The 14,845-nt window shown below is 40.4% G+C and overlaps 1 protein-coding gene across 1 annotated transcript in view; it reads right to left on the bottom strand.

Annotated features, from left to right (window-relative positions):
- The window catches only part of SOX5 (SRY (sex determining region Y)-box 5), a gene marked incomplete at its 5' end in the record, with an annotated part of 156,477 nt that overhangs the window by 21,799 nt on the left and 119,833 nt on the right, over positions 1-14,845 (bottom strand). Inside the window, 2 exons of the mRNA XM_008940116.1 lie at positions 5,468-5,640; positions 10,400-10,577. Coding sequence (XP_008938364.1) covers positions 5,468-5,640; positions 10,400-10,577 — 351 coding nt within the window. The remainder of the gene's footprint in view (positions 1-5,467; positions 5,641-10,399; positions 10,578-14,845) is intronic.

The following is a 14,845-nucleotide window of genomic DNA, read 5'->3' as shown; positions in this document are numbered from 1 at the left end:
TCATTAGAACTTCCTCAGTCTAGTCTGACTTGCGAACTGTTAAGTGTCTGCAGCAAGCACAGGGTCAGAGTCTGTTTTACCAGCCCTTCTCTTTTTTTCTCCTCCCTGCCCTTCTCTCCTTCAGTTTTTTTCTTGACTTTCTGGTTCAAATTTAACAGTTAAGGAAAGAAAAAAAGTTATTGAAGTAAAATTCTCCACTACAATAGAAATTTAAATCCCATGTGTTAAACCAGCTCCTCCTGCCTTTAGTAAAGTGAGCTCCAGTGTTTTATTTCTCAAAGACAGCAGCATCTGCAGGTTTGAGATTCTTAATATCCCGCTCCTCCCCGAGGGGAGAGCAGGGACAGAATTCATTGCAGCTCAGCAGATCACAGCAGTTTCTCAAGAGTTAACTCTGCTATCCCCATCCATCAGGCAGCCAGTGAGGCATCAGGAAGGAATGATGGATGTAAAATTATTACAGGGCTGCCACCCGATATACTTACTGCCATTTGTAACTAATGCTAGAACTGACACACTTTTTTCATTATTAAACATCCACATTAAGTCAACATTGGTCACTGTCATTTCATGTTTTGCACTCTCTTAAGGAGAAGAGGGGAAGGCGGGGGTGGGAGGGGGGACTACGGTGGGAGGAGGAGTGGGTGGGAATGGGAGGAAAGACATCCTGAACCTGGTGTTCCATAAGCATGAGTAATAAATAGGCTCCTGCCTACAAGGCTGGAATAAATATTGTTACAAATAGCTTTTTAGTTTACAGCCCAGCAGACAAGTACATGTCAGAGCCTTTTAAAGGGACACGCTAGGAGCACTAACGGGGGGAACTTGTAAGACAGGTCCAGGAACACTTCAGCACGGGAGGCACACGTGTTTGGGTGCACTCACCTCAGAGTGTGCTGCAAGTGGGACTGTGTCTGTCACAGCTGAACTGCTCGTGTGGCTGTGCACACCTACACAACTGTCCCAGCTGCCTGTACCTCTACAGCACCAGGCACCAGCATTTGGAAGGTAGTACCTGCATCTGGACCAGTGCACACAGACACATGCTCGAAAGGGAGCAGGAAGGGAGCACCTGCTTGGGTGCTCCCTTCCTGCGTTTTTCAGTTGCCAGGGTACACACACAAACGCTTGAGAGTCTGGCTCCAGTCAGGAAATCACTGGCTAGCTCGGTGCCTGTTTGTGCTGTGCATCTCTGGAAGAGTGCACTATAGGCTTGTATGCATGCACACACGTGCTGGCTCTTTGTGTTCGTGTGCATCTCCTTTGCAGAGGAACAGGCAGGTTTGGGGCAGAACAAACAGACTAGAGTTCGCTCCCTGATCCTGCCTGTTGTGGTGTTTGCACTAGATGACAACCTGTCCTCTAGTATAAAAGGTAACACTGTTTATGTATAGTACACATCAAGCTATAATTAACTATAGATGATAATTACCAATAAAACTATGCTCCTGGGTTTCCAGGAAACCAGAAAAATATATACACACACTTCTCATTTATACAAGGAAATGTTTCCAAGAAAAGTAATGTAAAAATATGTTTTATTGCATTTGCAATTAAAATAGGTTTTAGTAAAATCCATGTTCATCATCATGTTCATAGTTTTTACTGTAATCCTCTGAACATCAAATCCCTCAAGATGGTCCAAGTTGGATGCCCATAAAGTGACTCACTCAAATCATCCTAGCCATTTTTAAAAATCTTTTCTCATTTATGACTCCTTTTATGCAGTTTCTCTCCAATTCCACAAAATCCCTGTCTGACTACTGCCTTACAGCTGGCAGGTCTGGCTGGCCATAGGGATCAACCCATCTGGGAACAGAAGCCAGATAACGGGTTATGTACATGTGTGGAGAAAAGACCCAAGAGCTTTAACAGAGACTCACAAAGGTGATTTCCAGCCCTGAGCCTGCCCAGCTACCCCTGGCAGATAAATCCCTACCAAGAGTCTAACATACATGTTCAGAACTGCACCGAGCCCACCGTCACTGGTAGGCTGCAGCGGCAATTCATGCAACAAGAAGTTCAACAGGTCTCAGAGAAATGGAGGTCTCCATAACTACACCAGCCACTGCAGCAAAGAAGGGTGGAAAATCTGGGATAGCCCCAGATGAGTGTTTGTTGCCTATAAAGATTGAGGCCATGCTACAGGAAGGAGCTTTCCTCTCTGTGTAAGTGCAGGCATAATGTCCATTTCTAAGTACAGATATGCCCTTGGACACATAGGTACATCAGACTAATCCTCTCTTAATTCCAACCCCCATCTCAAAATTGCCCTGTCAGGAAGAAACCAGAGAGCAAAAGGAATATCCCAAATGTTCAGGGTGCTGCCTTGAAGTACCCCAGTGGGACTGTGAGCTTCTGAAGGGAAAATCTGAGTGGGAGCCCTGTAGCATTCTATTTCCCACTACCCATCTGCCCAATTATCTCAAATTTTTCTTTCCCTTGAAAACGGGGAAAAAATAGAATAAAATTTAATTCAAAATGGCAACATTTGCCTTCCTCTCAAATATTGCGCTTAATAAGAGAGAAATTTTTAAAGTCCTGTATCAAGCAGACACAGACTTTAGAGAAGTTGGGGTGTTTGTCTGGATCTGAACTTGCACAGCTGGCTACTTGGTGGATGGCCTGGAGCATATATGAGAAAGGAGTACAAATACCTAAACTTTACAGCCTTAGGTCCTTTCCTCTTTTGGGCCAAAGGCAAGAGACATCTCAGGAGACCCTACAAGTTAAAATGTGCAGCTTCTTAGCTAATGGTTAGTGGCTTAAGTGGATACCCTAGGAACTCAAATCCCATTATAGTCTAGGAGAGCTTAGACTTGGTTCTATTCTTTCCTGTGAAAATAAAATAAAATAAATAAAATAAAATAAAATAAAATAAAATAAAATAGTCAGTGCAGCCTGATAAAGTTTTGGCATTTATTGCATCAAAACCCGAAAACCCTACAGCTGCTTTAGAAAAATTTTCAACCGAGGAAACAATTCTTTTCTTTCTGCTACCTTGTAAAAGAACTCCTCTCTGCCCTCCACGAGCCCACCAGGAGGCATGAATTAGAGAGGAAAATAAACTTCAACTGGGGATGAGGGTGAGAAGTGAAAACAGAAGGGGTAAGGAGAATACCAACAATAGGAAAGTAACAGAATAAAGTGAATGCAGATGGTTCCACTCCTGTTACTTAATCAAAAGGCTGTGCAGAGTCACTAGAGCCAGCATAAAGTCATGTGTTAGAACAACAGCTGATCTGTATTAAAGAAGATTAACTCGCAATGCCGTGGTGGAGGGCCTGGGATTATTTTATGTACTTCCATTGCCGAACAAGCCGTCAGCACAATTACTGCCCTCCGATGTGAATGACTGATCTGTAACCACAGCTAAACAGTATGCTGCTTAGGGGCCTGGGTGCTTCATGAAGATGAATTTCCATACCATCAAAGTGCTTTTAATGGGCTTCCTGATCCAACCACAAGGCCTGCTTTGCAAGTATATAGAACTCAGGATGAAGGCTTCCTGTCCAAAAGGATTTGGTCGGTTGTCACTTGACAATTCCCAGCCAGCACAAGGGAGGAGAGGGGGGAGATAGGTAGAGTTGTCTCTGCTTTGGAGGATTAAATAAAAAAAAAAAAAAAAAAAAAAAGGAAGAAGAAAAAAAGGGTACAGATGCTTTCTGAATGCAACCAACTGCTGTATCCACAGCTGAATTCAATGCGCTTAACAAATAACGGCAATTTAGCTATGCTTGCGAGGAATAGCTTGAGTCACTTTGCATTAGCATCTGGCTGAGTGTTAAAGTCATTTCTACATGGGGAGCAGAGAAAAGAAATTTCTGCTCCGAGCATCCTTTCAAGAATGCTTAAATATTTGAATATAAATTCCTTTGTGCTTGTGATCACTTCTTCTTATATCTGACACTCCGCTTTCCCCTTTTCACTCCTGGTACTCTTCTATGAGAAACGCCGTAAACACGCCCCATCCCTCTCCTTCTTCCTCCCTCTCCCCAGACCAGAGCTCTTATTCTTCTAAAAGAGATTGTATATACTACCAGATACCTATTACACCGACCTCTTTTCTTCTTCCCCTTCCTCTCAAGAAAGTGCATGAAATTGGAGTCATTTCTACATCACTTACACCCAGGATAGGCTGATGAAAAAAGTACAGTAGGGAGAGACTCACATGTACATTTAACATTCATTACCCAGACTGCTGGCTTCTCACAGCTTATTGATCAAACCCCATCTAAAACCAGGGAAAATGGAAAGCTATCCAAATTAGCAATCTGCTCATTCTGGACAATATTGTTTGACTCACAAGCTTCCTAGGATGACTGACTTTCAAGTTTCTGCTAAATAGCTGATCTTTTTTATTCATTCTGTTTATCTGCCTATCTCAGTGATTCACACAAGGCCTAACAGTGAAAAGTCACTAGAAGCAGCCTCAATAAAATTCGGTTTACAGCAAATGCAATAAAGGTCGTGTTTGTTGTAATGCTCAATGAAGGCTCTATCACCTCCACAAATACTGTGGGGGAACAGAGGTATCGAAGAAAAAGTCTTGCTGTATGGTATTGAAATGCACACAAGAGTTTGTAGGTGTATCTTAGGTGTAGCAGTACAAGGACAGCTCATTAGAAATGTGGCAGCAAGGACTGGCAGGTCTATTTATCCTCCACAAGCCAGGGCAGTGCATGGAAAGACATCAGGTATTTACAGAGAAGGGCAGCAAATCACAACCTCTTTGATATACACAATGGCTACAGTACATACAAATTTTACTAGAGAATATTCACCTTCTCAGTATTTTGGTATAACACAGGCCAGATCAAAAGTAGAAGGTGGTGAGGCCCATACATTCTGCTGCCTCTAAGTTTCACTGCAAATATTTGGTGCACTTTCTGTTGTCAATTCTCCATTTTTTCCATTTTGTTAAGTCATCTAACGTGATATGACAGTGCTACATTGCAATGGTCACAAAATATCATATATGACAACCTCACAAGGCTAAATACCCAGAAGCTGAGCCTGAGTATCAGCAAAGCTTACATTCCTAAAGAAGCCTGAATATTTTCAAATCCATCTCATCTCACAAAAACATGTAAGCATTTCCATAAAGCAAGATTTCCACTTAGACCCAGAGATTTCCAGGATCACCTTCTCATAATACACGTTGACAGGCCCGAACAGAGAATTAGTGGCCTCTAAAGTTTTCATGAGGGCTTTCGCTATCTCTGCCTCCTCCCTGCTCTCCCCCAAGGGTCTCCAGGTCTCTCATGACATCTTTTGGCTGTGGTTTTCATTTTACTTTACATTTCTTTTTGAAAGAAGGAACTATTTTGTTTTAAAATGGAGAAGAAGTAAACAGAGCAAGAAAAAGGCCAAAAAAAAAAATATGGAGGAAGGACCTCCGTATCTTTAGGGAGAGCCAACTGCAATCTCTGATGCTTTGCAAAGAAAGAGAGTCTCAGAAACTCACCTTTTCTGCCCTGCAGTTGTTAAGACCCAGGCTGTTCACAACGGCCACCTTCCCATCCAGCACCTGTTGTTCCCTCCGAAGTTGCTCCTTCATCTGCCGGGCCTCCTGGATTGCCTTGGTAACAGCATCGTGGTCATTTAAATAACCTGGCGACGTGATAGAAGACAGGATATCTTAAAAAAAGAAAGTTACAAGAAAACACTTCAGCTTTCATCGATGAAAGGCACCAACGGTTTATTGTTATTAATGAGACCAAGTGAAAAGGTAATGCCCAGAAACCTGCCCGTGCTTTGTAATTCTGTTCCTGTAATGACAGAGCCACCTGGATAGAAAGCCTGAGAAACCTCAGTGCCAAAATCATCATCCTGATATTTGCTCCCATTAGTTTCAATATTTCCCTGATGCTGCAGAAGTTGGCCCTGTGGTTTGTATGTAGCAGGATGGAACCGGATGAGAGTTTGGGGAAGCTTTGATCACGCCAGCAGTCCCAAACTCTTCAAAACAGACCACTTCGTTCTTCCCCTTCTTAGAACTTGTGAATACATTAAAATAAACCACAGGTGGCGGTGGTTTGCTATAGATATGAAATGCATAATGGCTGGGAAGAGAAACCTCATCCACTGAACGCTCCCCACCACCACCTGTCACTCAGAAATGTGTAAGAAACCACAGCTACACGGACCTACATTCCCACTCCTATTCATGCTGCTAATAGTAGGTCAAATGTCCACTGTTTTGCTGCAAATTCACAGCCTAGGGCTTAGCCTTAGTAGTCACTGAATTATTTCCTTTTAAAATGTTACAAGCATCACCGGCACAGCTAATACTATTTAATTTTAAATGTGACACTTTGTCATTTTTTTTTTTTTCCTTTAGCGTACTGTAGATTATACTTATTATGATCTGCATGTGATTTGTAGGATAGAATACTGATGGGAGACTCCAAGCCCCGGTCTATTTTTCAAACATTCAAGGAGAGGCTAATATCTATCAATCTCCCTCCTCCTCTCCACATCCCCACACGTGCGTGCAAGCGCACACTTTTTCCTGTCTTTTAACTAGGGCATAAAAAAGGCATAAAATGAATCTGTAATATGAAATTGCCCAGAAAAGGGACTTCTGTTTGTGACATGAGGCTAAATCTAACCAGATCCATTGGTGAATTGTGACAGATGGAGGGACTGTGAGACAGAAGGCAGGCACTAATCACACACAAAATGACCGGCTTGCCTCAACATGTTCCATGGATTCCAGCAAACTTTACACCCTAATCCATTTTTAGAACAAAAAACATCTGGGCCATAAATCCTCTAATCTGCCAAAACACGCTATTAAATCCCATGATTTGTTGAAAAACACTAAGATTAAAGAAAGGAAATATAAAATGGCTAACTGCCGTGTTAGGAAAGTGTTATTAATACTCTTTCTTTGTCTCAATTATGAATGTTCTGTTCCTAAAGAGCCTTGTCTAATCATGTCAGATTACACATCCTTGTTGTATTGCTAGACTCTTCTATCTGATCCACCGATTGCCAAAAAACGTAGGACATTGTCTTGCTGCTTAAAACATTTCAGAGGAAGAGGCTGATGTCAGATTAGTTCAGTGCTGCGCTGCTGTCAGGATTTTAGTTTGCTTTGGGTTTTTATTGTTGTTTTTTTAGACTGCAGACAGAATGGGACTGGTATTCCCATCCTCCTTGGCACACAAAAACCGAAAAGTTTCTGTGTGGTTTGACTGTTGCTAACTGTGCTAACAGCTAGCTTTTGGCTAAATACTCAGGAACCCTCAGAGTTTTATATGAAATAAATTGATCCACATTGCTTTTATCAAATGACCCAGTTCAGTAGTTCTGAGCCAATGGAATTCCAATAATTCCAGCCTTCCCACCATAAGAAAGGATCTAACCTGCACCAGCACAATGCTACCAGCTGATTTCTTTTTTTACATCCATTTTATCAACTTGCTTGGTTTCTTCCCCACTTTGCATCTGTTACTGATCAAGCTTGCACGTAGTCAGAATAAATTAAAAAAGAAGCAAACAAACAAACAGGAGTGTTACTGCTGGTTGTGCTCTCGATTAGGCTAGGTATAAGACTTTCAATCTGTAATACTGCTGAATTTGCCTAGGAACTGGAATTCATGCCCTTCTCCAGACTATTTGGCTTTTCCTGAATACTGCTATCTTTGAGATAGTTTGGCACATGACAGTGAATAAAAGCAAGCACTCCTTATGTTTTTCAGTAGCTGCCAAGATGCTGGTGTGCAGGGAAATGATTAATATAGAAGCGAGTTGAATGTAAATTATTGTTGTTTAGGGTAGGTGGTGAATTATTGACAGAGAGGGGAACTGCATTACATAAAATGCACTTAGTTACAAGGATTGCCAAACTAGCACAGAGATGTTGCAGATAACGGCAAAGGGCAGAGAGAAGTTGTTTCTGTTTTTAGTACACGGACATATGCCTGTTCCCAAAAAGAAGTGCTTGGATTTAAAGTCATACATGAAGCCACGACATTTGTGACTGCTCAGTCTGTAGCATAATTTATACACTGTACGAATAGCTCTAGAAAGGGACTACAGATCTGCATGCCCAAATGCAGCTATACTGCTAATCATGGGAGGATATAAGGCTACGTCCTCCAAAGACAACTGAGCAATACATGAGGATTTCCTGTGCCATGGGAACCAAGGAGCTTGAAGAGCTGCTTTCAGAGAATGGTTTTCATGTGAAGTTAGTGGTGGTGAAAAATGACAGCTCAGCTGCATCCCAGCAAGGTGGGCAGTGCACACCTAGGACAGACAACTTGTGCCTTGAATTGACAGCTCCAATCATTCAAATGGTGAAAGTAACTGCCTGGCAAATGACTGCATGTTTCCCAGTGACTTTTTGTAGAGGGTTAGCTCTCGAGGTAAAAAAGTGATCCAGTTTCTCTACTGCTTTTAGGGACCTTTGTACCTTTGCTAAAAATGCTATCAAAATTTTCTGTGGCATAGCTCCTACTGGAGGGTGACTGGAAATGTCATGCTCACTATTTTAAGATCACCAAACAGTTTCAACATGGTAATGAGTTTTACTTGCTGTAACCCTATTGGATCTGACCTAGAAGTTAGCAGAAAAAGACCCCGTAGAGTGATCACAAGCCTTTCATTCTCCCAGTCTTCCATTAAAGGATAAACCTTTGTTAGAAGGCTGTGTCTGTCCAGCTCCTGCACCAGTTAAAGACTGCTTATCTTATATACACAGTATGCACAGTGATACTGCTCAGCAACCTCAAAAAGTCACTTTCTATATTTGTAGCTGGGAGATATAGAGCGGTGAACTCTGTGTCATTAACAATAACTTAAGTATGTTATCTTTTGCTCCACAGTTTTCCATGGTTTATTAATGGTATAACACATTAATTCTTCTTACAAGAGTGACCTTTAAAGCTCCATTCATCTTCACAGCTTTTATCCAATTACATTATCACTCATTACAGGTACAGCATTTCAAAATCTGCATTTTGTTAAAAGAAGTAAATTGCAGGGGTCTCAGACCTATGAAAAATATCAGGTGTGTAGGAAAAGAAGATTGGAGAGGAGAGAACAAGAGAAGTCCTGCCACTGAGATGCAGGTCAGATGCTCACTCTATTAAGGACAAAGAATTTAATGTGAAAAAATTGAAACTTGATGCATTGTAATTGGAAAGCAGTAGGGCCAAGCAAATCAAGGATGACATACATCATTATCAACCACAGTTAAAGAGTGTAGGGTTAATAATATAGATGAATTAACAATTAACAATGTTGTATTGACAAAATATTAACGTGATTGTTAACATGTCATACCAAATAAAGTTATTTTCTAAAAGGCAGAGAAGCATATTCTCTGTCTGCTTTATGCAACCCTCATTAACATTACCAATAATCATGCATGCCCAGTGGGAGCTAGATCTCTTTTGATCTTTGGACATAACTATGGGTCTTCCTGGCATCCAAGCAGGTAGAATACAGACTACAATAAGCTTGGGAGAGACCCACAGAGACACAAGAAGATTTTCCTGCATAGCACTGAGATACCACAGAAAGAGCTTCTGATACGTTTGACCTATGGCTTCTTTTGTTTTTCTGTGCCATCCTCTGGAGTGCCCAGCCGGAGATGCTTTAGGCACAGTGAGACACACAGTCACAAAGGTACAACCATCTACGTCACTTAACTCTCTAAACAGAGCTTGATTTACATGCTGAAATCTTAATTCAAGTTATATTCAGTCACTTCATGGAATAAAATGTTTTGGTTACAAGGATGAAGAATGAGGTGTGTACATATTTTACTTCCACACACAGAGCAGCACCTTCAACACATAGACTTGTGCAATCCCCACTGAGACTGTTGTTATTTAAATGGTCCTCAGGCAGAGAGGCAGGGGGAAGAACTAATGCTACTTTCTGGAACAATTTCTAAAACAGCCAGTCAAGACTTTAAAAGATACAACATCATACTTTTTCCTTTGAATGAAGCTGGTGATTGTTTGGCTTGTTAGACCAAGGTAAAAAAGAGTGCTCCATGCAGCTTTTTAGCAGACTAAGGATTAAACCAGCAATTTGGCAAAGATGGATTTGATATCTAGACTTTTAACTCAAAGGGAGTATTTTTTTAAGTTTTTCCATTGCTTTTAGATGATGTAGTACAATATCATGTAATGTATGCTGTTAAATCACATTTATTAACTTTTATTGATAAAGCATTATCTGAAATAACAGAGATCTTTGTTTTCCAAGTCTGTAAAAGTTAAAATACTCCTCTTGAAATAGTAAGTCTGCGAGTTTCCCCATTGACATCAACAAATGTGGTATTATGCCAACCTGGGATGGGTCTGGATGGTCAGTGCCCACTTATCATTAACAGCTATCAGCTGTCACGTGGAGGGAGGAATGAGTCTGAGCTTACCTATTGTGTTCGCTCTGGCTGAAGGACTCGCTAGTGTTGCTGGCACGGAGGACTTTAGTGAACTGGCCCCACTATTTATTCTCAGAGTTGGCATATGAGGAGAGGTGGGTGATGTGGGAGACTTGCCATCAGATGTCTTGGGTTTGGCTGAAAGGTTCAGAGGCTGGGCCACTTCATCCTACGATGAGCAGAAGAGAAAAAGATGTTATGAAAAACCTGCTGTTGGCACAACACCGTCCAAGCAAAGACAGCTGTTTTCAGCTCATGTGAACTTCTACACCCAAAAGGTTCTACGATATATATTAAGATCAAGTGTGATATCATCTTGTCATTCCAGTTTGGAACTGAAAAGACTGATAAACTGGAAAATTAGCATGACATGATCAGAAAACATCCTCCATTTGCACACTGTACGTAAGAATCTTCTCTGAAGTGATTAGTCACATGAAGACATATGCCTCTATGATGAAAATGAAGAGCAATTTTACAGTTATGTTTTTAATTATTTGATTTTAAACTTGCTATGGATGAATTAGGTAAGAACGGACACGCCTTTTGACTTAAAATTCAACTACCACCACCCAAATCAGGCAAACGTGTTTGAGTGAATGGGTTTTCAGCTGGTTTTTTTTTTTAATTGTTCTTTTGTTTTTCTTTCTTTCTTTCTTTCTTTTTTTTTTTTTTCTTTTTCCAGGCTTAGAATTCCAAACACAAAAATATCACAGGAAATAAACACTTCTCTCCCATCACAGCAAAAGAGCAAGAAGAACCTGCCCTTTCTTTTCACAAAATTTGAAACAATAACCTGGATAATTCTGTGTAAGTACCTATATTTTTTCATCTTCTGTGCAGATGGACTTTCAAAATTTCAGTAATTATTATTATGTGAAAATAGAAAAATTGGATGACATTTTTTGCAGGCTAACTGGAATTATTCCTAAACCTGGCTTGATTACAGAGTAATGGACAGTGCTATAAAGCACATTAAAACTCTAACTCATGTATTTTTGTTTGACCAAAATAAAATACAATAGGAGGAAGGAAAAAAAAAGGCAGAAAAAGCTTTTCAACATGGGGGATGTTTTAGAAGGGATTTTAACTGACTTTTAAATAACCAGAACTAATGGACATAGTATTGGATACAACCACATATTAACTCAGATCTCCTCTGACACTGTGACTTAGGAAAATCATCCTTTAGCTATTGCAAGTGTTAAATCACACAACTGGGTTTCAGCTCTGGGCACTGAAGAAGCTGATTCTGATCTTCCTAAGTACATTCACTGTTATAGAATTATTCCTGACTTACAGCAATGCAAAGCCGACTGGAATTAGACTCATAATGTTTGAGTGTTTTATTGTTACTGCTAAGGTATCTATCTGTAACTACCATCATATACTACTGATTCTTCCCCACAGAGGGTGGTGTGCAGCAGTAAAGAAGGAATTTTATAGTTGCCTATCGCTTGTGGAAGTATGATGTAGATGTATGTCTCCAAATACAGGATGATTCTGCAAAGCAGTGTCATATAACCTTTCCATTACCCTCAAGAAACAAGCTCTGCACAAAGCACTTTTGTTATATTTGCTTATTTCTACACATTTGTAATAGTCATAGTTAGAAAAAAAATAAAGCTTAGCAGACAAACATATAAGGGACATCATGGACAATGCTGTCTTCCTCAGAGTGGTATTTAATCTGTCCTAGATGCAACTTGTGCATAAAATAAAGGGGAAAAAAATCAACACAAAATATTTAGTTAGGAGATTATATTCTGTATTCTCAGAAGCACCTCAGACACCTAGAAGGCAGAGTTGTCTTGATCTTCTAGGAGACTTAAGCCTTGGGGTTAAAAACACCACCCAGTTCAACCAGCACTTGACACATTACTTTATGGAAACACAAATCCATCTGTACTAGAATAAAATAAATTAACCAACTAGCCAAAAGGAAGGGGACTTGCTCTGCTGTTCTGATGATTTCAATTAAAAAAAATAAATAAATCTCACAACAGTCCAACTATAATTCTGTAGAATGAGTACTGAGATAGTTGCATAAAAGTGCAGTTACAAACTAGCCAATGAACCAACCACCAACCAAATACAGCGACTCTGTGCCAGACAAGGATTCCTGAAGAGCAAAGTCATCTGTTTGGAAGCCAGTGTCAGAAGCAAAGCAAACCTGCTCACAGGCTTATTTCAGTTGAGTCCAAGAGAGTTTAGTTTCCACGTACATTTGATTCTTCACCTCTGTTGTAGTCTCAACAAAAGGGGCTGATTAGTTTCAGATATGGTAGTAAAAGCTGCAGTGTGTCCTCTGGCTACTGGAAATCTGCCTGAGAGCAGCAGTGCTGCTCATACGGAGCAGCAACCAGTCCCTGATGGGAACGGCTCTCGCTCGCTGCAGTCAGCTTGGATACCAACCTGCACCCTTGTGCTTCAAAGCTTTTTTCAGTCTCAGCCTTCTGAGTCAATCCCTTGGCTACTCTGTCCCTATAAAGTTTATTCCCTTCTCTCACTCCTGTTCCCTTTCTTTAGTTCTTCTGCTCCCTATTTTTTTAGCCTGGTGTGAAAGCAAGGTCTTGTGCAAGTCCACTACCAAGCACTGGTTTTGGTCTCATTTAATGCAAATGTGAAACGAGTGAGGTGGATTTTTTTCCATCGTAGGCACCCAGCAGTGAAGCTGTCTGCACTGTAACTATTCCTGGTAGCAAGAATGCTCTTCTTCATTCAAGTCAGCACAGCCTTCTCTGGAGCCAAGAAGTATAAGGCCTTGTGGAAATAATAGAAGTCGACAGTTCCAGAGCTGATAAATGTCATTCCAAATTGCCCCTTCATTCACTTTCATTGTGTGTTCAGGCTAATGGTAAATTAATCGGAGGTCACAGAAGCTTGGTTCTCATAAAGGAGGATAAGTAAACAATTTTCAGCTATTATATGTATTCACAAAATGGTATTACTTCACTGTTTGGTCTTCATAACACTTTTATTTCTGTTATTTCAAAGAGCATTCTCAAATCCTTGCTGGAAGTCAAATACATTAAAAATTCAGTCAGAGAGTTTAGAAATCCTATGTTGGAACATGAGTTGATAGTAATTTAAATGATTTCTGTTACCACAGTGAACTACACTGATTTATTCCATGGGAGTTGAAAAACTGTATTAGTACCTGTCTCCCAGATATAACTGTCTTAAGTGTGAAGATGACTCTTAGGATCCTCACTCTTACATTCACTGAGGCACTTTACCCTTTTCCCTATCTGCAGACACGAATTCAAGATTCTCTGATCTTCCAGTTTAGATCAAGAACTGTATTGTGTTCATTATTGATAAACACACGTGTAACCACGAGAAGGATTAGAAGTTAGCCTAGCTTTATTTTTAACTATAAAATCTCCCAGCTAACATTCTGCCTCCTTACAGACTAGCAGGCTTCACTCTCAGTTATATCAAGGCTGTAAGTGCAGCACAACAGCTAGGGCCAAGTAAGAGTAATAACTTAAAAAAAAATAGATGTACCATGTTCACTCCAGGTAGATGGCATATTTAAACAGCCAGGGGATTCTGCTTTATACAGTGGGATCACAGGACCTAGAAGGACTCCCTGCACTTCATTTTTATTAGAGAAAGCTCAGTATTGATTGGTCCCTGCCTTTTTTTTTGACATGCAGTGATTCTAAAAGGCCATTGATAAGAATTTTTTTTTCAAGCCAGTATTTTTTAAAGTCAAACATTTATTTATATATGAGCCAAAATGATTAACGCTCAGACCAGAGGACACTAAGACCCAAAAGGCTTGTAATAACATAACCACAGACGTGATGAAAGTAAACTATGATCTTGATTAAAGGGTATGAAATGTTTCCTTTAAAGCAGCGCATTTGTCTAACAAAACAAAACACACACACAAAAAATAAATGTAGAGAATAAAGCATAAGCAGAAACAGATGATGGAGGGCTAATAAAATGAAGTAGCCACAGCAAGAGCAAAGCCCTGGTGAAGAGATTTCCATCCCCTGTATCACAGCAGTGTCAGAATAGTCACTGTTTTAGGGAGAGCTGGTGGTTTTCTTCCCAGGATTGGAAGACTGTCATTAACCAAAACGTTGTTGATCGAGGAACTCTAAATCCTTGATTTGTTCTAGGTTTTTCTGCCAGCTGATCTCTGGACATATGAGGGAAGACAGAACACTTCATCTACACCAGAGTTTTTTGGGTAAACAAAATATTCAAGAGCTGTGTTTTGTAGCTTCACTCAACTTGGTATTGTGTAATTGCAAGCTTTTGAATTTAAGCATCAGACCCTGGAAATCTCCAAAGGTAAGTGCCTGGCAAACAACATTTAAACAGAAATACTGCTGGTAAGTTGAGTGTGCACCACAGTGCTTTTATAAGGTATGTATGGTCCTTTCAAAAGGTAAAATTCTAGGTAAACACAATGTGCTT

The sequence above is a fragment of the Merops nubicus genome, unplaced genomic scaffold (assembly GCF_000691845.1).
Source record: "Merops nubicus isolate BGI_N331 unplaced genomic scaffold, ASM69184v1 scaffold37440, whole genome shotgun sequence".
In the NCBI taxonomy this organism is placed as follows: domain Eukaryota; kingdom Metazoa; phylum Chordata; class Aves; order Coraciiformes; family Meropidae; genus Merops; species Merops nubicus.
This window is presented reverse-complemented; position numbering and strand designations above follow the sequence as displayed.